This window comes from Tympanuchus pallidicinctus, unplaced genomic scaffold (assembly GCF_026119805.1).
Source record: "Tympanuchus pallidicinctus isolate F22 unplaced genomic scaffold, pur_lepc_1.0 scaffold21, whole genome shotgun sequence".
Classification (NCBI taxonomy): domain Eukaryota; kingdom Metazoa; phylum Chordata; class Aves; order Galliformes; family Phasianidae; genus Tympanuchus; species Tympanuchus pallidicinctus.
In genome coordinates, this window is record NW_026294733.1 from 3,191,139 (window position 1) to 3,213,991 (window position 22,853).

General features: G+C 54.2%; 5 protein-coding genes across 6 annotated transcripts; 2 read left to right on the forward strand and 3 right to left on the reverse strand.

Annotated features, from left to right (window-relative positions):
- Positions 1-227: 227 nt before the first annotated feature.
- On the reverse strand, positions 228-7,902 carry KIAA1191 (KIAA1191 ortholog). Its single transcript, XM_052684732.1, has 7 exons — positions 7,798-7,902; positions 7,526-7,716; positions 6,488-6,614; positions 4,760-4,884; positions 2,753-2,859; positions 2,333-2,472; positions 228-1,975 (listed from the first exon to the last, which is right to left on the reverse strand). Exons 1-7 carry the CDS (start codon positions 7,823-7,825, stop codon positions 1,767-1,769), a joined length of 927 nt encoding a protein of 308 aa, XP_052540692.1. The 5' UTR covers positions 7,826-7,902; the 3' UTR covers positions 228-1,766.
- A 103-nt stretch (positions 7,903-8,005) lies between these two features.
- ARL10 (ADP ribosylation factor like GTPase 10) lies at positions 8,006-11,391 on the forward strand. Its single transcript, XM_052684733.1, has 4 exons — positions 8,006-9,063; positions 9,406-9,568; positions 9,645-9,820; positions 10,233-11,391. Exons 1-4 carry the CDS (start codon positions 8,887-8,889, stop codon positions 10,407-10,409), a joined length of 693 nt encoding a protein of 230 aa, XP_052540693.1. The 5' UTR covers positions 8,006-8,886; the 3' UTR covers positions 10,410-11,391.
- A 237-nt stretch (positions 11,392-11,628) lies between these two features.
- On the reverse strand, positions 11,629-13,788 carry NOP16 (NOP16 nucleolar protein). Its single transcript, XM_052684734.1, has 5 exons — positions 13,645-13,788; positions 13,431-13,545; positions 13,169-13,238; positions 12,304-12,410; positions 11,629-12,069 (listed from the first exon to the last, which is right to left on the reverse strand). The coding sequence occupies exons 1-5, from the start codon at positions 13,749-13,751 to the stop codon at positions 11,926-11,928; spliced, it is 543 nt and encodes a 180-aa protein (XP_052540694.1). The 5' UTR covers positions 13,752-13,788; the 3' UTR covers positions 11,629-11,925.
- Positions 13,789-13,906: 118 nt separating this feature from the next.
- Positions 13,907-14,552, forward strand: HIGD2A (HIG1 hypoxia inducible domain family member 2A). The gene is made up of 2 exons (XM_052684735.1): positions 13,907-14,085; positions 14,248-14,552. Exons 1-2 carry the CDS (start codon positions 13,971-13,973, stop codon positions 14,412-14,414), a joined length of 282 nt encoding a protein of 93 aa, XP_052540695.1. The 5' UTR covers positions 13,907-13,970; the 3' UTR covers positions 14,415-14,552.
- A 1,116-nt stretch (positions 14,553-15,668) lies between these two features.
- CLTB (clathrin light chain B) lies at positions 15,669-22,595 on the reverse strand. 2 transcript variants are annotated; one of them, XM_052684741.1, is made up of 6 exons: positions 22,348-22,595; positions 20,394-20,440; positions 19,130-19,247; positions 18,756-18,867; positions 18,278-18,331; positions 15,669-17,790 (listed from the first exon to the last, which is right to left on the reverse strand). In XM_052684741.1, the coding sequence occupies exons 1-6, from the start codon at positions 22,529-22,531 to the stop codon at positions 17,619-17,621; spliced, it is 687 nt and encodes a 228-aa protein (XP_052540701.1). In that variant the 5' UTR covers positions 22,532-22,595; the 3' UTR covers positions 15,669-17,618. The 2 variants fall into 2 exon arrangements, with proteins under 2 accessions (XP_052540701.1, XP_052540702.1); XM_052684742.1 differs by lacking the exon at positions 18,278-18,331 and having other exon boundaries at positions 22,348-22,590.
- Between the last annotated feature and the right edge of the window lie 258 nt (positions 22,596-22,853).

Below are 22,853 nucleotides of genomic sequence, written 5' to 3' on the forward strand. Positions count from 1 at the left end.
TTCATCAGCAAAAAAGCCAAAAACAGGACTGAATCTGGCCTTAAACCTAGTCCCCCAGTCACAAAGGAGATTTACACAGTAAGTACTTTACCCCAGTGCATGTTACTGCAGCCATACAGGGCTGAGCCTTGACCCCACATTCGTAGGCCAGTAGCAAGCAGCCCTGTAGATACTGCATAGCCTGATTTCTTCCATGCATGCACTACCAATGCTAGTAAACAAAGACCTCATTTCACAAGGATTTTATTTTCTTGTAATAAACAAAAAAAATCATACACAAAGACATGACACAGACAATAAATTAACGTCAAATAAGAGATTGATTCCCAAGGTGCAAGTGACTGGTGGCAATAACTGCTCAGTTGAGTGGGAGATTTTCAATATCTGGCAGTGTTGTTGAAGCTTACGATGAAGCAGAGCCACAAAATACAGTTCTTCAGAGGGTACAGCAGATGGCCAAGTGAGCCAATCCTGCCTCACCCTCATGGATGGATGGCTGGAGCAGGCAGACACTGCAGAGCACAACTGCTACCTTAAGTCAACTCTGTGAGAAGTCCTCGTAACAGAAGAGCTTCACATGAGGGTGCCACTCTCCCCACTACAGAAAGCCTGCTTCTGGCTGAGGGCACTCTGCAACACAATCATGATGTCAAGGAAGAGGATGCCTGGTTGCCACAGGACAGGTAACGATCACACAGCAACGCTGCCTACAGTGCACAAGGGGACTGGATGGTAGCTAGGAGGTCCTCCCATTATTCATAAAAGTGTGAACTGTCTGTACTACTGAGTGAAGGAATTCTTCATCTTCCACTCTGCCTTCTGCCAGCCCTGCAAAACCTATTTAATGCTGATGAAACAAAACAAAAAAAGGGCTGCATTTGAGAAGTGCCACTGATGTCTAATAGACTTCTATACATGGTTCACACAAGATGCTAGAACAAAAACAATCAAGCCAGAGTGTCACAACTACTGTATGTCTGTTGTCTAGGACAGGCCAGGACAGTGTTGTTTTACACACAGAGAAGATCATATGGCTCAAGCCACACCAGCTCTGGTCATTCCCACCATTTTTAGAGGAACCTGAAGACTTGGAAGAGAAACAATTCCTCCTTATTACTGTCAGGTCCCGTTAGATTCTGCTCCCTGCCTTTCTAACAAGAGCATCTTAGAGCAGACAGTGCTCCACTCTTCTGAAATTAAACCAGGAACAAGTACTAGGTGAACTATGAGGTGACAACAGAAGTGAGCTGCACATTTAAAGCAGACTATCACGTGGCCAGAGTAGCTTTCCTCCTGGCATTCAGTGGTCCAGTTTTCGGTCCTTGCTTGTTTTCACCATTTTCTGTTGGTGTTCTGTAAACAACAGACAGAACCATGGTCCTCTTGAGGGTACTTCAGCATTGAGCATGACAAGACAGACTACAGGCAGACAAGCCAGCCTACTGCACACTACATGCAGTCCTCTCCCACAGAAATCAGTTCCAGGTTTTACTGCAGCACAGTGACTGGGAAGCACGTCTCCTAGTGCTGCAGAGCACACAGGACTAGTGTAGTACAGCAGAGAAGATGATTTACATTGGTTTAGTATGAGTGCAAGAGTTTTTCCAAGACCAATTCAGGCCTGAATTCAGGACAGTCACAGTTGTTTCCTTTTCTGAGATGGAGAGCTGGAAAGGAGATATTCCTATTTTACTGCAGCACAGTGGGTCAGGAAAGCAGAGCTTAAGATACCCTGTAGCCCATTGAGGACACCAGAACCACTCTTCCTAGAATCCAGTTGGAGTGAGCACATTCAGATCCCGAGGTTTGATATTGTGGGAATGTGAAGATTGTTTCCTCCCTTCTGTGACTGGAATGTCCATTTTGGGTGGCTTGAAGGTGACTGGATCCTCTGTCATTCTAGTAGCCTGGGCACGCATCAGCTCCATCGGGGATGGCTTCTGAGCACCCTTATAAGATTGGATGGTAAAGCCTCCTGATGAAAAAAAATCCCAATTAAAAGCTACAAAAACTAGCTGTGTCATTTTTCTACTCCCACCAGTACAGAGCATTGTACCACTGACAGCCAGATCTGCTGGAAGCCTACACTGTGCCAACCAGCCTCATGTCATCAAAAAGTTAGTCCACATCAAGGAGTGACACTTCCAGTTCTGGTTCCACCAGGCAGCCAAGAAAGCAGAAGAGCAAAAAAGCTGTCACCTTCACACTCTGCTTTTGGCACAGGTCCTGATATGAACAGCACACATTCCCAAGGTGAACAGAAATAGCTGGCAGTTTTGCTCTTTAACAATTCTCCCCTAGCTCTTGCTAGGGCAGACTTCAGAGGACATACCTGGATCATTGGTGGACTTCTGGATGGCTTTGGGTCCAAAAAAACTCCACCTTTCAGATGGCAACCTGTCCCCACCAGCTTCCATGGCAACAAAGTCTGGGGCAGTGATAGAAGCGGAGGATCCCTGACTAAACCAACCCCTAGAGGAACAAAAAAATCACTGAGATACAAAGAGAATCAATACTTCAGGTGGCATCAGTGCACCAGGAAACGTATATGTAGTTACCAGGAGCATGTTAAATAGATTTGCTACCAAGCAGGATGAAGATAGGCATGTTTAAGTTCCCTAACCTTTCAATACATTCAGTGATAATACAAACATACAGCAATTCCATGAATTTCACCCCTTAGACAGTCCCTCATCCCCACCTCAACAAGCTGCAGGAAAGCAGAGGAAATGATCTGACAGAAACAGCATACCTGCTTTTATGCTTGGGAGAGGAGTGGGGAGTACTGCTTGGAGTGGACTGAGCAGAAGATGTTTGTTTGTCATCTTTTGTCATTTCTCCACTCTGCATTTTTAGTTTCTGTTAGGAAAGGCAAGAGAAGCACAAGCAACAGATCTTAAGTACAAGGCATAAGGAACAAAGGTAGTTTTACTGTCAAAACTGAAATTAACTAACTCACCTCAAGCTACACACAGTATTGCAGTACTTGCACATACACGTTAAGCTTCCTTCCAAGTCACATACAAGCATTTCAGAAGTCCACTATGCTCAAGACATACTTCAAGCTACAGTAAGATAACATAACTCACTCTCCAGCTTAGAGTCTTATCAACAGCAGCACATTGCTTCAACACCAGCATTCACAGGAAGGTGCTTACATTGCAGCAGAGCTAGCTTACCAGGCACAGAACTGCTGCCTGCAGGGTGACAAGTCTCAGTGTCACAGCAGCCACTTGTCTAGAGCAAGAGCTTTCAGTTCCCTAAGCTCTGCAGTGAAGGGGAGACCAGCCCTTCTACAGAAATCTAGGAGAAGGAGAGCCTGAGAAGCGACCCACAAAAAAAGATGAAAGCCCTGCTCTTAGAACACCAAGTTGAGCTGCATTTAAAAAGCACGTTCAGTAAAAAAACAATATGAGAGGGGTGCACATGAGCCAGGCTATTACAACTCATGCAGATGGTACAAACTGAACCTCAGAGAAGTCACTTGAAGGGCAGTTATATTTCAAACACTGACGACACAGGCACCTTCTCTGAACATTTCCTGCAGCCATCCAGGCCTCGCTAACGCAATTCGCTGTTATTCAAACTTTGACCTTGCAGGAGAACACTTGGATGGCTCACTGCCGAACTGCAACTGCATGATTCCTGTGGGTAACTGAGCTCACCAGAAACACAGTAATCGAACACCTCCATCTTATTTCCAGTTAGAAGCAATTTCAATTTCATTTTCCAGTGTCCACACGAGAAACGCGAGGTTTACAAGTGCTCCACTTCTGGCTTGTTTCAAGAAACAGGCAACCTACACAGAACAGCACTTGTTTTGAAACCTTTCAATGGCACTGCAAAATTAGTTCAGCCTGAAGTCAAATAGAAGTTCAGACCTCCAACATCACTGTCCAAGCACACGGGAACTCCTGGATTCATTACAAGAGTCAAACGAGGCTTGGCATCACTCAAGCACCAGTGAACAGAGCTTTAAATTCAGATCCTTCACTGCTTAACCACTACAAACGTGATGAAGTACTTAAGTACTTTGCATCTTAAACACTGGAGGAAAGTAGCAGAGGAAGAGATGAAGGTAGTTCTAGACTAAGAAGATAAGCTTCGACCTGGAAGCTATGAATAGGACCTTTAGAATTCTCAAAACAAGCACATTAAGTTTAGATGTCAAAGGCCTTCTCTGCCATGCCCACACATTAGTGGTGCTCAGCACAGTAAGATCTGGGAGTGCTTCACACATCTAACAAACAGCTATGCTCTAAATTACATTTGCACAGAAGAAAAATGCTCAGGATAACTTCAATTTCTCTTTCTGTTAAAAAGATCTCTTCCAGTTCTTAAACAGAATCATATTAGAGACCAGTGCTTGATGTCAAAACCTGCCCTCAAAGCCCAGAAGGCATTTCTGTAAACTGTCCCTAGAGAGACAACACTAAGACAAAACAGTTCACTGAAGTACTGCAGGGCACCATTAAAAGGTACAGCAAGAAACTGGATTCTGTACAGAGATGCCACCAACTGGAAAACAGTGATAATCTGATGTTACTGTGGAATTCTGCAGTTTCCAGAAAAGCTCCAAAACTACAAAGGCTAATGCTAACTTCAAGATTTCAGAGGTTAATCTCCCTACACAATAAACTCAAAGCTTCCTGAGTAAGCAATTGAAGCACAGCTCCAGCAGCACAGCCCAAAAGCGACGTCGCAGACAAGCGCCGGGCTGCACAACCTGCAGGAACAGCCAAAGCAAAACGAGTCTTACGTGCACCGCCTCAGCCACACGGTGGTACTTCGTCTCCTCTGCAGTGAGGCCTTTGTGGGGGGTGTAGCCAGCATCTCTCAACCCTGCCTGCTGCTCAAAGCGCTGGATGCTCTCCTGAGTCTGCTCTGCAACCAACAAGAGCACATGTTGGCAGAGAAGAACCCCGCTGACAGTTGTAGCAAACAAAGACAACTGAAGTGGCCAAGAGGCAGACATTTCATCATTTGTCCCTGCGTATCGCAGAACCACCCAGCTTGGAAAAGACCTTCAAGACCGTGCAGTCCAACCGTGCACCTACCAATCCTATCCAGAGTACGCTGGAAAATGATCCTGAGGCACAGGGCTAAGTGACTCAGATAAGCAGTGATCTGTCCCAAATCAGAGGATGTATTGCAAAATGCATCATCAGTAATTACACTCACCTTGTCCAACAGGCTGCGCCACTGCTAATTACAGCATCCTAAATTTAGGAGACCCCAATAAGACAAATATTTTCAGTACCCTCCTAGATTTGGGGGTTTTCTTCCCCCAAAGAAAAAAGCCACATCTTCTGAAATACTGCCCACACTGATCTGACACAGACTTGGAGAACAGGGGGTAAAGATTCCCACAGCAGTTCTGCACGAGGTGAAACAAGCTACTTCAGCCAGGCATTGTCAGCAGCCAGCATGCTGACACAGCTTCAGCTCTTGAAAAATGAGCACTTTTTTTTGCTATCAGCATTGGAAATTTACTCACTAGGAGATCTAAAAACAAAGTTGCTGGAAAAAGCTTGAAGTCTTCTTTAAAAGAGAAGAGTTCCACATTAAAGTTACTTGCAGGGATAGTGCATTGTGTATGAGAAATCTAGAGGCTATTTGCCTATTTATTTACAGTTCATTAACACCTTGGAGTTCCTAACTTCTTACTGCACAGGAATATTTTTAGGCTATTATGCTTTTATCTAGGTTAGCTCTGTGCCATTGGACTGGAACAGCAGCTGTTTTCTAGCAGAAAGTTCCTATTCCTGGACGTTATTTTCCAATACCTGTCAGCTAATTTTGAGCCAAGTCAGAAACAAGTGTAAGCCTATTTCAAAATGCTGATCTAAACGTGTCTAGGAGCCTTTCAAAGCACCGATAATAGGAAAAAAGTTAATCACAGATGTTAAGAGAGGCAGCAGGCACAGGGCAATATGTGATTAATTCCCCTTGTTGCAAAAGAGACTGTGCTCTCTGTAAACACAACTGACCCAGTTAGATTTTAAACCTTCATGATTTACAAGGTTTGTTTGTAAAGCATTACTGTTAGCAAGACACCTGCTGCTATCACCAGAAATGCCACGGAGCGCTCCATTAGCTTGGTATGTCAACTGTCCACACCACTTCAGTTAGTTGCAGAGCTCTACCCATCCCCTGAAAACAGCAAGTTAATAAGCAAACATACAGTAGCAGCAGCACCAGGCTGCAGCACAGTGTGGTGTGGACTGCAGCACCCTATCAGCACTGAACATTCCCTGCACTCCCCCTCATCACACAGCTCACAGCACCTGGCAAGACAGAGGCTGTAAACAGGGCCTATTCTTTAATTTCTTGCTTCCTTCTAGAGCGTCCTCTACAAACCTCCCACACCTTAAGATCAGAGCAGTAAGAATCCACAAAGCACCACAAAGTTACCTCAAGGCACTGACAGCCCATTCATGTGCCCACATCCCATTAATCACCACGGTACAGAACAGCGAGCTCTTACTTGTAATGAGAGAGTTCATGATGATATGAGTGGCCTTGGCCTTCACCACAGGTACCTTATTCACACTTTCGGTGGAAGATGAAGGAGTTATGACAGGTGCATTCATGTTAGCATCCCCTTCTTCAATCTGTGCAGAAGAAGCAGGGCGTTTTAGATCAGGAACTATCACAGCTCTTTGTCATGATGCATCTCTAAGTGCTTGAACCAGGGAGAACTGCTAGCCTTTATCCTACAGAAAAAGTCCACATGCTGTTCTAGCCTTAGCCCAGGAACACTTGAGGCCTGAATATTATTCTCAGCAGCAAACAAGTGATTGCAACCCAACATGTAAGAACACACTGAGCTCAGAGCCAGCAATGTGCTACATTTAGTACAAAGCAGTTCAACAGAAAAGAAACTAGAACGTATCTATTTGCATAACTGCAAATTGGACTGCAAGGTCAGTGGGACGAGCGCTGTTCACAGACAGTGCAGAAGCACCTGTACGTACACAGCAGTCACACACTGCTGTCTGATTGTTAGCTTCTATTTTCTCCTCATTTCTTATTCTTTCAGTTTCTTACTGAAAGGAACTAAAGCTGCACTGCTGACAGTGAGATCCCAGCAATGAAGCAGACAGTGAATGCCAGAAAACAAGGAGCCTGCTGGCACAGACTGCCTCCTCCTAACATAGGGGCTGCTGTTCCCTGACCACAGCACTTGATTTTTGTGCCAAACCACAGCTTCTGGGCTTCTTCCACAAGAAAGACGGTAAAACAAAGCATAAAGTAGAGGTTAAGCTCAAAGGAAAGCAAGGTTATTCCGCTTCTGCTCAAGCACATTCCAAATCTTCTAAACGTAAGAGCTAGCCCTGCACTCGAAGCATCCCCAAAGTCATTTGCTCTGGTTAAATTACATTCAGCTGGAGCCCGAAGCTTGCTTCGGTCACAAGTTCCCCCGCTGGCCAGAGGCCCCTCGAACACACGGCCGCCCAGACGGAGCGCGGAGCCGCTCCCAGCCCACAGCCGTGCCGAGCAGCAGCGGCCGGGCAGCGCGTACCTTGGCGAGCTCCTGGTACTTGCGCTCGGGGATGACGGGCTGCTTCCACAGCACGTTGGCGCACAAGTCGGCGGGCGGCGGCGTCATGGGCGCCGTGTCCTCCAGGGCGTCGTCGTAGCTGAAGGCCCTCCGCGGCACGCCCAGCGGCAGCGACATCCTGCCGGGCAGCGCCCCGCCGCGCCGCTCCAGCGCTGCGAACAGAGAGGCCGGCAGCGCTCAGCTCGGCGCCCGAGCCCGACCCGGGCCGCCGCGCAGCGCGGAGAGGGCCTTACCGGGGGCGTCCGGCTGCCGGGCGCTCATGGCGGCGCTGCGGTCCGCGGCGAGGCGGGACCGGCGGAATCAGCGGGACTGGCGGGCCGGCGCGGCGGGAGGCGCGGGGCGGAGCGGTGGCGCCATGTCACGGCACGGGAACGCACGACCACCGCCTCCAGAGGCGATACGTGAGTGGGCCCGCCCCCTCGTGGGAGAGCCTTTATATGCGGCCGGTCTCGCGAGATTCGGCTGTGTGCGCGGGGCATGCCGGGAGATGTAGTCGGGAACGAGGTGGGACTGAGCGGGCGAGGAGCATCGGCTCTGCACAGCACAGCCAGTCGTAGAATGGTCCGGGTTGAAAAGGACCGCAATGATCATCCAGCTTCAAGCCCCCTGCTATGTGCAGGATTGCCAACCACCAGACCAGGCTGCCCAGAGCCACATCCAGCCTGGCTTGAACGCCTCCAGGGATGGAGCATCCACAGCCTCCTAGGCAACCTGACCTCGCATTCGAGGCTGCGTGGCCGGGGGCAGCCCCAGCTGGGTGTAAAGAGTTATAGGCGTGTCCTGCCGCGGGCATCGTGGCCACCACAGCCCCGTCCTCCACCACTATACGAGCCCTCCCCGTTCCACTTAGCACCACTGGGGAGGCTCCAGACCCCACTGCCTGCCTCCCTCTTCCATAGAATCACAGAATTGCTGGGCTGGAGGGGACCTCAAAACCCACCCGACCTCAACCCTGCCGAGTGCTGGCTGCCCCCCACCGGATCAGGCTCTGCAGGGCCCCATCCCACCTGGCCCTCCAGCTGGGATGCACCTCCAGCTGCTCCAGTAGCAAATTTCTTCCTAAAGTCTCACCTAAGCCTCTTTTAGTTTAATGCCATTCCCTCTTGTCCTACTACACCATGTAAAAAAGTCAGTTCCTCCTCCCCTCCGTTCTTATAAGCTCCGTTCAAGGACCTACCAACCCTCCCCCTTCCTCTCTCCCTTTCTCTCCACCCCCTGCGGTCAGAGCGGCCCCTTTAAGCGCGGCGCTGACGCCGGGGGCGGGCACATCTGGCCATACATCTGGCTGCCTCGCACGCTGCCAGTGCCGGTACCGGTACCGCATGGCTCCGACCGGCGTCCTGCGCAACCTGACGCTGGTCCTGGGAGCCGCCGTGGTGGTGCTGGGCTCTCTGCTCTTCATCGCCTGGAAACTCTACTTCCGCGGCACCGAGCCCGCGGGCACCTGGGACAGCTGGGAGCTGCGGGAGCTGCAGGAGCGAGACCCGGCTGGTAGCACGGTAAGGGGATCCAACCCGCCGCCCTTCGGCCCGGGGGCACAGCGGCGGGGCTGTCCTTCGCTGGGATCCCCATGGGGATGGGGAAGGGCACGGGGCGGGGGCTCATTCCCCGTGGTGCTGAAGCTGCTAGATCTGAAGTCCCCGCCCAGAGCCCACTTAGTTGGAGAAGGGGGCTTGGGGTGGGGGTATCAATGGGACCCCCCAAGCCCTTCCTGTGTAGCAAGGGGGCTCGGTGGCCGGAACCCCCCGGTTTGGGAATGGATGTGTGGGATCTGGGGGCCGGTGGGACCCTTTGCTTCAGTCCGACTCCCAAGCAGCCTCACTCTGTCCTGCTGCTCGCAGGCGGTGTGGAAGCAGGTGCTGGTGCTGGGGCTGGACGGCGCAGGGAAGAGCAGCGTCCTGCACTACATCTGCAGCCAGAAGGCCAGGACACGCATCTCACCCACACTGGGCTTCAATTCTGCCCAGCTGCGCGTCGGGGGGCTGGAGATGGACCTGCTGGAGGGTAAGGCAGGCCCCTCTTTCCCCGTGGGGACACAGCATTCCCCCACACTGGCACTGACGCTGCCCATCTCCCACAGTGGGTGGCAGCTACAACCTGCGGGCGTATTGGCCGCTCTACCTGAGCGATGCCCACGTGCTGGTGTTCGTGGTGGACTCGGTGGACAGGTCACGCCTGCTGACCGCACGCCAGGAGCTGCACACGCTGCTGGCTGAGGAGCCCCGGCTGCCGCTGGTTGTGCTGGCCAACAAACAGGTGGGTGCCTCCCAGCGCTGACTGCAGCCAAACCAACCCTCCCGAGGGCCTCAAGTGCAAATCCTTATGACCCAAATCCCCCGGCTTTTGCAAAACCTGCTCTCTCAGTGCCCACATCCTCCAGACATTATCACAAGTGTGGGCGCTGCTCCTCTTGCCCCAGCAAAGAAGTTTCAGGAGTGCAGCACGCAGAAACTCAAAGGGGAAATCCATTGCCCAGGCAGACGGCCAAGCGCATGCCTGCTGCTGTTTCCCATTCGGTTCCGCTGCAAGAGCAAGCAATCCCTGCTAGGGCTGCACGGCCGGACGGGTTCTTGCCAACCGGCAACCGGCTCAGCAGACACTGTGCTGCTCCCCGCCCATGGGCTTGTGGCCACACCACCCTCTTCAGCCAGCTCCTCTCTGCCCACAGGATAAGAGTGATGCCCTAAGCACGGAGGAGCTGCGGGAGGAGCTGGCCCTGCACTTGCTCAGCGGGCAGCGGGAGCTCTTCCTCCTGCCCACCAGTGCGACGTGGGCTAGTCTGAGCACGGCCACCAGCGTCCTGCACGTGAAGAGCCTGCTGGTCACCCTGTTGTCCCAGCCCTGAGCGGACAGGCTCCCACTGGGATGGAGGGAGCTGCTGGAGCTGGGACTGCGCCCTGCGATGTTTGGGGTTGGGCTGACACATGGCTGCATGCAGGATGTGAGCAGTGGGCTCTGCTCTCTGCCACAGGGAGAAGGCAGATGCGTCCCCCAGTTCAGGGCAGCAAAAGCACGGGGCAGAGCTCTGCACCTTACATAACAGCCCCACAGAATACTGAACAAATGGGGCTGAACCCAGCTTGCTGTCCGGATGGAAGCCCATAAGGTGGGCATGAGGCGCAGAGCAGTGTGAAACCATAAGGAAGCTCTTGGAAAGCTGAAGCAATCCTTTCCCTGCTGTTATGGCAGCGGGGTCTGGACTCACGATGCCCCTGCCCCCTGCAGGGCACCCTGGAGCTGATGTGGCTGATGCAGCCCCCTCCCTGCTCACACAGGAAGAGATGAGCCCACAGTGCTTACCCAGGGGAAGAAACAGCCCCTCTGCCTGCAGCAGAGTTCTCGGCTTTCCTGCGGATGAAGGCCACGTGGGCTCTCCTTCCTGACAAACACACCAAGCCACGTGATGCTGCCCTGTAGCCCAGGCTGGTCTGATGCACAGCCATAGGCAGGAGCCCCTCACCTGAGCTGGACACAGCTTGCCCTTCCCCAAGCAAGGGGATTATTTTATGTATTTAAAAGCCTGTTGAGCAGAGATGAAAGCAGGTACCTGGCACCCTGCTCTGCTTCCCCTGCTTCATCCTGAACAGGGGTTATGAGTGTGCTGTTTGCTCTGCTGCCTGTTCCATCCTTGTCTCAGGAGCTGCAGAAAGCCCTGTCTGCAGGAGAAAAGGCTACTTCATCAGGACAAAGGTCTGGGCCCTTGGAAACTGACAGAGGAAATGGGGAAGCACTTGGGGTAAGGAAATACATGCCAGCTGGTCTCTGCTGTGAAACCTTTTATACAGTTGCTCCTTCCTCTTATGAATAAATGAGGCTGATGACTCGGCTCTGTTCTCTGGCTCCTTGCGGCAAAGGGGCCATCAGCCCAGGCTCCCCGAACTGAAGGCAAAGAGGTTGCTTTGGGGGAAGCAGCCCCTGCTGCTTACAAGGAAATCAGCAAGGGCTCTGCCTACCCCCTGCAGTCGCCAGCCCCACACCCACAGAGGGTAATGCATATCTGCTGCCTGTGTCCTACACATCAGTGCCAAGAGCTCTAACAGGAATGGAAGCCCACAGGCAAAACATTCCCACCAGCATGAAGCAGTAATTTATTTTAACAAGGTGGAAAAAGTGCTGGCTTGCACTCAGAAAAAAGGGAGTGGCATGGCACATTCAGTCTGCATGCCACAAGCCTCAGTCAAGAGTCTTTTGTGCCTGCTTATAACTCTGTCCAATGAAGGCCCTTCCTCCATCACCAGAAGCTTTGCACAGCTCAGCCTACCCAGAAGCCACAGCCGACAAGTGACAGTCACCTGCCTGTGGTTCACAAACGGTGCACCAAGTCTGTGCTTGCAGGCAAACTGGAGGACAAAAAGGGGCAGTCACTGCACATCCATCTTCTCCTGCTTGAGTGATGCAACAAAATCCTTGTACTCCTCAGGATAAAAATTTTTGTACACACCGATCTTCCTCTTGATCTGTTTGGGAGTGTCCTGGTAGTAGTTCTTTTCATCACGAGCCATTTCCTGTGACAAAGCCGAGAATACATCAGAGGAACAGCAAACACGGATCTGCACGGCCACGCTCCAGGCAGGCTGCAGCCGGTGCCTGCCAGGTTCTGGCTGAGGTTCAAAGCACTATTTCCACTTAGAAATCAGCTGACCACAAACCAAGATCCAGGGCAGGGATGTGTGGCAACTCTCACCATGCAGAAGAGCCAGAAGCGAGCTGTTCCTGGCTTTGAGGCACCCAGTGCTTACCTTGTAGTTCTCCCCATGGTTCTGTATCATGTACCGCACATAGTCAATGAGGTCTCTTGAGAGCGTATTTGACTTCTTCTCAGGAAGACTGGCCTCAAATTCCATCTCTAGGCAGAAGGTAGAGGCACTGTGATGCAGGCAGGCAGGGGAGGGAGGGAAGCAGCACCTCCCTGAGTTGAGCCTCTGCGGCACAGCTCTGTGCCTGCATGCTGCACTGCTGCCCAGCACAACCGAGCAGGAAAATGAATGAGACAGTGAGGAGAATGAACGAACGCTGCAGGCACACAGCCCTGCAGCTCACACTGTGAGGAAGGAGTGGAGATGCTGCCACCCCTGCTGTGGTGTGTGACTGCTAACGCACTGCTGTTGCACTTAGAGTAGGGCAGCCACAGGTTCTTGTCTCACTGGTGTGGGACATCATTGAGTTTGGACTCAGAATTACAAGATGCCCACTGAGGCAGCAGGTGGAAAAAGGCAGCACAGGAGAGAAAGGAAACTGACAGGACAGGACAGGCTGGGAAGAAGAGCTGTTTTTGTTCCAGCTCAGCTCCAGCCTGGCTGGGAACCTGCTGTGCACACTCACAAGCCTTCATAGAATCACAGAATGGCCAGGGTTGGAAGGGACCTCAAGGATCATGAATCTCCAACCCCCCTGCCACATGCATGGCCACCAACCGCCACGTTTAATGCTAAACCAGGCTGCCCAGGGCCCCATTCCAACCTGGCCTTGAACATCTCCAAGGACGGAGCATCCACAACCTCTCTGGGCAGCCTGTTCCAGTAATGGCCTTAAAACAACTGCATCAGAGTTTGTATGAGAACTAACAGCTTTCCCGACCCGAGCCCCTCACAGCGCAGCACTGACCGCTCAGGACGTAGGGCTTCCGCACCAGCATCTTCTCCTGCTCCTGTCCATCACTCTCCGTCTCCATTCTCTGCATTGAGAGAAAAAGCACCTCGAGAAAAGTGCGTTTGGAGAGGGCTGCCAACACGTTACTTCCGCAGATCTGAAAGGCCCACGGACCGGGACATCTCCCACGTCTAAAATAAAGCTTTTTTTTCCCGTATTTCCCCATTTAGCTCAGACCACAGACGCGCCCACGAGAGCCCGTCCCGCCCGCGCTCACCTGCAGACGCCTCTTGGCGATGGGGACGGCCTTGTTGGGGTCCCCGGCCAGGCCCATCTCGGCCAGGTTCTGCGCCACCGACTTGGTCGCGTCCCAGGCATGGCGGATGTGTGAGCTGCACGGGGACAGGCACGGCTTAGGGGCTGCGATCACCGCCCCGCGCGGTGCGTGCGCGCCCCCCGGACCCGCGCAGACCGCGCCCCCTTGCCCTCACCACTCGATGCGCGGTGCGGCTTTGCGTCTGGCGCTGCGGTACAGCCGCTTGCGGTTGAGGCCGTAAGCGAACTTTTGCCGCCGGTTCTTCCCTTTGGCCTTCGGCATGGCTGCTCCACGCCGCCGTCGGGCCGCACCGCTGGGCCGGGCCTCGCCGCGAGGCACCACGGGAAGCGGAGTCTCGCGTGAGGGAACAGCCGCGGTGCCGCCCCAGCCGCGAACTACAGCTCCCGGCATACCCCGCGGCGGGGTCACGTGTCTCTGCCGGGAGCCGGCCTACGGCGGGCAGGAAGGGTCGCACCGTTCGCTGTCCCCGCGGCCGCAGCCATGGCGGCCGGCTCTCCCCCGCCCTTGGAACCCATCCCGATGCCGGTGTACCGCGATGAGGGCTTCGCGGACAAGTTCCGGCGCAAGACGCGCGAGAACCCGCTGGTGCCCCTCGGTGAGGGCCCGGAAGGGCGCTAAGTCCCGGCAGCTGGGGGTGGGCGCTGCTCCCTGCGGGGCTTCGGGGAGACGGGGGCAGGGGGGGACTGGGGCTGGGTCGCACTCGTCTCAGTGTCCGTTCGTCTGTCTGTCCGTCTGTCTGTCCGTCCGTCCCCCACAGGCTGTCTCTGCACCCTGGGCGTGCTGACCTACGGCCTCATCAGCTTCAAGAGGGGCAACACGCGCCACTCGCAGCTGATGATGCGGGCGCGAGTCATGGCTCAGGGCTTCACCATCGCGGCTCTGCTGGGCGGCATGGTGGCCACCGCCCTCAAGGCCAGGAGCTGAGCGCGAGGAGCGGCACGGCTGGAGGACCGGCGCTGCCTGCGGACGTGAGACGGCTGCGGTGCGTTGGAGCCGGTGTCGGAGATGCTGCTCGTCACATAGCGTCGAAGTGTGGCTAATATACCTCTGCTGATAACCTCACGTTTGGGCTGCGGTGATTCTTTGATTCCCTGAGATTCCCGTGTCTGCTGTCACCACCTGCTGAAATTGGCTCCTCTGTTGCTTGGTGGTGCCTCTCCACACCGAGGTGTGGCTTTAATCAGGCTATGTAAAAGCAGTTGAGAAATGCGTTGCTTGGGTGGGAAGGAATGGCTCCATTTGTGGTTTGATCTGGGCAGGGCAGAGTTCATAATCAGTGCATGAGTTATTTGGGGAGAAGGTGCAATCCGTCCAGCTGCAGCCGATGAGTAACAAAGTGAATTGCAGCAAAGGTGCTGAGCAATACGGGATTGCAGAGCACTGCGGAGTCAAGAAAGTCAGCAGTGTGAGAGGAGTGGGTGCTGCTGCCTCCTGGCTGTGGTTAGGTCATAACTAGGACACGAGGTGTAACACCTGTGCAAACAGTGTGGGAATTTGGGTTCCCGAACAGACTGCATTCTCCAGAATGCACTGATATTTAGCTGCTTTTACTGAAAGGTCACTTCTGCACAACTTGCTGCATCGCATGAGTTGGGACCAACTGCTGGGCAAGATCCCATTCCCAGAAGGAGCTGTTTCCCTCAGTTTGGCAAACATCTTCACAGGTGGCCCTGAGTGCCACAGTTTACATTATTTCCCAGCACCAAGGGAACCCACACAGCCTGCTGTGGGGAACGCGCCCAGGCTGCTCTTCACTTTCTTCATTAGCTGCTTTGTAAATCTTTCCCAGAAGCTTTGCTGCCAGCCTGGACAACTGTGGGCAGGGTGTGTGTGGAGGAACTGCTGTGCAGACTTGTGAGCTTGGCCCATTGGCAAAGCCGTTTGCAGCCAAAGACAGGAGTTCCACAGGACAGGAAGCTGCTTGAATGGCTGCTGTGGTGCAGGAGGCTCAGGAGCAGCTTGCCCAAGTCTGCTCAGCATGTCTGGGTAAGCACACATGCCTGTGGTCAGAGCACAGCAGCTACACTCTCATCCTGCTGCTGCTGCTTGTCTCAGCTCAGAGCAAACCGTGTAGCCCTAGGACGTGGTTCTACAGCACTGTCCTTTCTGCAGGCTTTGCAGGTACGGATTCTCCTAAGTGCACATGCTGAAGGATAAAGACAACAGTGCCTTGTAGGGTCAGTTTGGAGATGTCGGTTTATTGTAACAGGTGATTTGAACAGTCACATATACCAAAGCCAAAGGGATGTAGAACAGCAGTGGGCACTGCTCCCCAAGAAGCCCTGCCCAACATAGAGTGCATGGCAGCCAGGGGACTGCAGAGCCTGGCTACCTGCTAGGACTGCAGGCCCAGAGCGCATCCAGAGGCTCTTCTATCTGCTCTGCAAAGAAAGGCAGATACAGGCAGCCAGATCCCTGGGTCCATCCTGCACCACAGCAGAGATGCCTATATGTGCTGCGATGCAGGGACACAGAGGAGGAGTGATCAGCCATACAGACAAGGGGCACGATTCCAGCACAAGACACAATTATTCCTACACACCCATTCCCTTTTCCAGCCCACTACCAAAGATGACAGCATTCTCCAGGCCTGTCAGGCAGCTGCAGAGCTACTACTGTGCCTATGAGCCTGTGCCTATGCAGCAAGAGGGCAGACAACCTTGATTTGTGAAGCTGTCACTGCAAAAGAGCTGTATGTGCTGAATTTACTGGTGGAGCAGGGCTCTGCAGCAAAACTTTGACGAATGGTTTATGCTCTCTGCTCCATGTCCTCTCAGACTGTTGCTGCAGGCCCTTCCCCAATCCACAACAGGCCGGTCCTAGAGCACAAGCTCACAGAAGCTGCTCTGCTGCAAGGTGTAAGCAGACCTTATCAACATTCCTACAGCTAACCAGTTCTGCGGGTTTCCAGGGCTGGGGCTCAGAGCCAGAGGGGCTGGTGCCAGTCCTGCCAAGCGAGGAGAGAAAGCAGGTGTTTGGGCTGGAAAGTTCACCTGATGAGGCAATGAGCAGGACCTGCAACTTGCCATGCTGCCTTTGGTGTGCAAATCCAGTGGCACGTGGGCCAAACTGAAGCCACAGAGCAGCTGTCCAGCTGCAGACAGATGTGTGATTTGTTCTCCAGGGACAGCAAAAGCCGTAGGACCAAACCTCTGCCTAATCCTGTTATGGGCCTCTGGGTGAGGGAGCTGGAGGTTTGACTCGTCCCACAGCAGCTGGACCTTGCCACCTGCTTCCCTACAGCCATACAGCCTCCAGCTGCCTCCCTCGAAATAGGAGAAGGCACAAAACAGAGCCAAGGGCCCCCAAAGCTGAGCACTCCATCTTCCCAACAGCCAGTGGCCTTGTAGGAGAGTCAAGAAGCTTCCTGCATGCTTGTCCTGTGGCCTCTTTTCAGCACCCTGCACCACAGAGCTGTCTGCCAAGAGCAGCCCCACAGACAGCCAGGATATCAATACTGCAACTGCCAGCTTTTTGGGATGCATGGCCAGGTCAAGTGCCCACACTCACCCCTCCGTCCCCACCAGCCCTGTGGCATCATGCTGCTGCCATGCTCCCTGTAGGATCTTGTGTTGTGGAGATGAGTTTAGGCTGTTGCTCAACCCCAACCCTACAGCCAGTTCTGCTCTAAAACCCCCACAGGAGGGCAGAAAGGAACCAAGGTCCCCCCACTATCTCTGCCCCAGGGTTAGGACCCAATCCCAGACAAAGGGCTGTCATGCCACAGGCAGGAGGTGGGCAAGTTTGCTCTGAGTGCAGCCCTGGATGAGATGGAGGACACCGAGTAGGAGGTGTTCTCTTTCTCACCCTGCCAGGCAGCGGGGCGTGACTCTGGCTGGAGGCTCCTCTGCTAACTCAGCTCTGCCACCCAGTGTCGCTTCCCAGGGAAATGCCACAGTAATAAATAAGTGTAAAAAGAGACCAATGAACCTTTTAAGCAAAGGAAAACCATGGGGAGAGTTACAACCATTGATTTGAGCACAGCCAAGGTGCACACCAGAGACCAGAGGGCAGGCAGGGCATAGGCCCCTTGTGTGGGCTGACCCCGTGAAGCCATCTGCCTTGGTGAGCAGCAAGGCAAGGGGAAGGGCCTTGCCCTGCTGCACTCCTGGCTGTGCCAGCTGGCAGCTAGCGGGACAGGGGTGTCTGTTTGAGGGAGATGAGCACCGAGCGCATCCGTGAGACATCCTTGCTTTGCTTGCTGCTCTTAGGGTTGAAGTCGCAGAGCTGGGCCACCTTCTCCCACTCTGAGCCTGGGGTTTCCTCCTTGGACTCCTTCAGGAATGCTTCCTCCGAGGCCCTGCAGACATGTTGAGGGTTGGGCTGTCACTGGCAGAACTCTTTCCGAGAAGACCCTCCCCTCTGGGAACCCATCGCATCCCCATTTCCTGTCTCACTGCTCCAGACAATGAACTCAGCATCCTCTAGGATCCAGAGATCTGGGATGGTCAAGGCTGCTGCTGGCTGCACTCATCTAAGACAACGTTCATCCAGAAGCAGGGGGGCGTCTGCCTGCTCTCAAGACTTCTCCATCCCCAGGACACTCCCTTAAAAGCCCTAAACTCCACAGCTTTGTCTCTTAAACCAGCTCTACCGGGGGGCAATTTCAAGAGCTCTGCTTGCTTCCTAAGCATTTGGAGGTGCTCAGCTGAAGCACTCTCCCTCTGGAATCTCACCAGGGCCCAGCACCTCCCAGCATCCCCCCTTTCCTTGACTGGGCAGCCAAAGTGCTGAGGCAAGGACCCCAGACCGTGCAGGGCAGAATATGGTCTGTAAGGCACACATACACATAGCCAATCACATCGGCGTCCGGCTGCTGGTAAAAGGCTTTGTCAGCGATCCTAGCCCCGAGGCACAGACAGAGAGAGAACGCAGAGCAGACAGGTAGGCAGAGGGTTAGAAAGAGAGAAACAGAGTGGGGGTTAGCATCCTCCCACAGACCCATTCATCATGCCACACACAGCATCAGAAAAACCTGCCAGCAACAGCAGGGCTGCATAGCTTCCCAACCCCTCCCACACATGGGACAGGAGTCCCTCAAATCCCACTGTGTTCCCCCAGCCTTCAGCTGGGACCAGAGCAGTTCTGAAGAGCCACCAGAGCTGCCCGGACTACTGGGGCATGGTCTGGCAAAGCCCTGCCTGTGCAAGGCTGGGTCCACTGTGGAGACAGAGCTCCCTGGTTACTACAGGAAGGCACATCTAGCTGCAACAGCTGCTCCCACTGAGCCCTGCCAGTCTCAGCCCTAGAGGCCATGCAACATACCTGTTGTTTGCTCGGTTCTTCTCCATTTGCTCATTCTGACGCAGGTTCCACTCCTCCAGGTCCTTTTTGGCCTTCTCACGCCATTCCTGCTCGGTCACTTTCGATGCTGCATCTAAGACCAGGGTGAGACAGACCCCATCAGACAGACTGGCACCCACTGACACCCCAGACTTGTTCCCAGCCCCCACTAGAACATTCTCTGAAAGGTGTCACTGCCTCCACAGACAGATTTTTGGTGGGGGCCCCCACTTGGCATGAGGCAAAAGGCACATGTTGGGTGCAGCAGGACCACTATTAGGCAAGGGATCCCAAGGACCTCAATCACCACGTCCTGTGGTGCAACTAGCGTGGCCACACACAGCCTTGGGTCTCACCCAGCTCCTCCAGGCGCTTCTTCTGCTCCTCCCTCCATTTGCGGATGCTCTCAGGTTCCTGGGTCAGCCGATCAGCCTTGGCTATGGCTGCGTAGGCATCTGTGGGGCCGTTGGACTCCTGCAGGATGCAAACACCTCGCCATTAGCATCAGCTCCTCACACAGCCCGGCCCAGCCTTCTCAGTGGGCTGACAACACTGAACAGGACTCCAGGCTCCCAGCACCAAGACAAGATATGTAGAGTTGGTGACAGCCCAGTACAGTTGTCAGTGCTTCAAAGCAGTGCTCAAACTGTGGTCCCAGCCCCAAGAATGAGTGCCATCTTAGGCTGGGCCTCAACAGACAGAACGAGCCCAAGTGAGGCAGGGCCCATGAGAACACCACCCTGTGCTGCAGCCCACAGGCAGGAGCCTCTTGTGGTTCTCCAAGCTGAGCAGCCTGCACAGCTCCCACCAGGCCCAGCATCATGCTCTGTGCCACATCAGCACCTTTCCTAAAACTTTCTGCTGGCTGACATGGAGCTAAGCAAGGGGATTATGGCTCTTCTCCAAGATCCGCAATCTAATTAACTCTATCCCATCTCTGATGTGATTATCATCCCGTAGACTAGGCACAGACGATGCATAGGAGGCTCGTCAGGAGCTGGCACAGCTTCTCCTGTACCCTGCACAGCTTGGCTGCAGGCTCCCAGATGGAGGGAGATGAGACCCATGCAGGTGTCCCCCTGAAACACCCTCAGCCATGAGGAAAGCAAGTTTAATGAGAGATGCTGCTGGACTTGGTAGTAAGGCTACAGTCATGTGTTAGCAGAGCAAGTGCCTCTGGAAGCCCTGTCCTGGATCTGGACTATCAGAAGATGTTCTCAAACACCCCTGAGGGCCTCCAGGAGATTTCCAGGCTGGAAAAAGAGGGGTTTGTAGAGAATGGAGGGTTTGCAATCTTCCCTTAGAGCTCAGGCACTCCTTCAGAGCACAGGCCACCTACAATCAGATTTGGGGCAGGATCTGAACCAGCATAATTCAGTCTCAAAGTCTCCAACTAATAAACTCTGGGCCATGGCAGACGGACCATATCTTGTCTTTCAAGCATAGGTGAGAAAGAGGAGTCAGGGATCCACTACGAGACCCAAACTTTTCAAGGAGCACCAGCTTTTCTGGAGCTGAAGAGCACGAGCAATCCCAAAGGCAGAGCAGTTGCATGCTGGTCCCACACCCACCTAATCATTCTTGGTACCACAGGGCCAGAACATGGGCCTGAGCTCTCACCTGAAAAACATCTCCATTGACAGTGGCTCCTCCATTCTGGAAACCAGCTAGAAAAATAAGGAAGAGAAAAAAAACTGTGGCAACTGAAGTGATCCCAGAGGAGCTGGGGTTCATGAGACAGAAACAAGCCAGTTCCTTGGGGATGCAGATGTGCCATTTACAACCCAACACACCTATCCACAACAGACTCACATATATGGGTCACCGACTAAAGACCCTATGCTGTTCCAAGCAATGGATACCAGCAGAGCTGTGTGCTGGAGCTCAAGCTGGGGCTAGAAAGATTCCAGTATCTAGAGGAGGACTCCTTCCCAACATACTTGGCCCTGTCCAGTTCTAGCAGTCCCCAAAAATCCCCTTGGCCTCACACAGCCTGTCCAGGATAGCAATGGGAAGAAGACAGTGTGCTGCTCTGCAGTCCAGAGCCATTAACCCAACAAATCCTCCCTGAGCTGCTGCTGCAGAGAACGTGACGTGTGGAGACTCCTGCCATTCCTGAGGCCAGGCTGTGGTCTCCCATCCATGGAGGGAGTTGGTCAGCACCTTTTTCCCAGACAAAACTTCCAGGGCACTTTATGTCTTTACAGTGTTTTCACTGCTTTTTTTTTTTTTTTTTAAATCTTTTCTGAAGATTAGGGAAACTCCTCCAGGCACGGAGCTGGACATCATGTTCTGGCTATAGGAAAACAACTCGACCAACTTCAGCTCTGCAAAAGGCAGCAGCTGCTTCCCTCAGCACACAGATGGGTGACCCAGAAGCTGTCAGCCGAGTGCCCAGCAGAGGCAAAACTGCTCTATGCCTGCGGCAGGAATGCAACACTGCCAGGGACAAAGCAACAGTGCAGCACACTTTCCTCCCTCTCAGCCTCAAGAGCTGCATACTGATGCCTTGCATGTGGCCCTCTGCCTCTGGGCAAAGAGGCTTTAACAAAAGCAGAATCCAGGCCCTGAGCTCTCCTCAGTGATGACCATGCTCAACCACAGGGCCTCTGCTGGCCATCTGGCTGCAGGCACACGCAGCCTCAGCACAGCTCTAGCGTACCTCAAGGGAGCACTGTCCCCACGGTGCTCACCCTGCAGCTCCAACTAAATCCAGCTCCAGCCTGCCTGACTGCATTTAGCATTGAGGCTGTCAGCAGCTCTCTGGGCCCAGATCTGACTCTGCGGCTCTGTAAGTAGAGAGGTGAAAAAACCACCATTTTACAGACAGGCCAAAGAGACCCTGGGGGCCTGCCTGCATCAGAAGCAAGAGGGCAGTGGTATCCCTTTGTCCGTGTGGATAACAGATCTCTGAGTGCCTATTATCAACTGAAGCCCCTAAAAGCAGGGCTGGGGCTCACGTGGAGGCTTGAGATCAGGATTAACACCTTCTACCTGCTGAGCCTAGAACCATGACATCCACAATGGAAATGCTTTCCATTCTGCACCCCAAAGAGCTCTCCTTCTATGAGTGCAGTGTAGAGGCCACCCAGCTGACCACGGATACCTGCATCCTACCTCAGTGTCCCTCATGATACCCCAGCTGGGGGCATTGAGGCAGGGACATGGGGGCTCTGTCTGACCCATGGAAACCAGCCTGAGGAAGAACTGCCCCATAGCTGGTAATCCCACGCTCAGGAATTAACCCACATCCCCACATTCCAGAAACCCCAACACTTTTGGGACCAAGCACAGATCCCAGAGAGCCCTTGTTGGGGTCTAGCCCACAGGGGATCCTGTTTGCCCACTGGAACCAGCACACGCCAGGGGTACAATGCATGCCACGAGGAACCCCAAAGACAGCCGAGGGGCAGCCTTGAGGGACCTCCTTCGGGGGAATCTCAAAGACCGGAGGGACCCTCCGCCCTATGGGTAACGGCACAGGGGGCAGACTGGGGGCACAGCCCCGCTTTAAAACCCGTCCCCCACCCCGTACCCACGGAGGAGGCCCCGCCCGGCGCTGCGCGGCGCTTACCCGGCTCCGGCGGGGCCGCCTGCCCTGCGGGGGCGGAGGCCGAGTCGCCGTCGGCGGGCCCGAAGCCTTCGTCGTTCTCGATGCCCGCGATCTCGCTTTCCTGCTGGGCCAGGAAGGCGGCGGCCGGGTCCTCCTCGGTGCCGGCGCCCTCGGACGAGGAGAAGAAGCCGAAGTCGTCGGCCATGGCCCGCCCGCTCGGTTCGGCTCGGCCCGGGCGGAGCTGTCACTGCGGCGGCGGCAGGCGGGGCGACGGCGCTGACATCACGGAGGAGCGGCCCCGCTTCCCTCCTCCCCCTTCCCTGCCCACCGCTCTCGGCCGCGCCGGCTCGGCCTTTCCTCGGGCTGTGGGAGCCGGGGGTGCCGCCACAGCCCCTGGGCTCTGGGCCGGCCGAGGCCCCGCCGGGTTCCGTACACTCGGAGCCCCGCGGCACAGGCGGCTGGTGGCCGCCATCTTGGTGGGGGCTCCGCCTCCGCCATCTTGGGTGGGGCCACCGCCCGCAGACGAG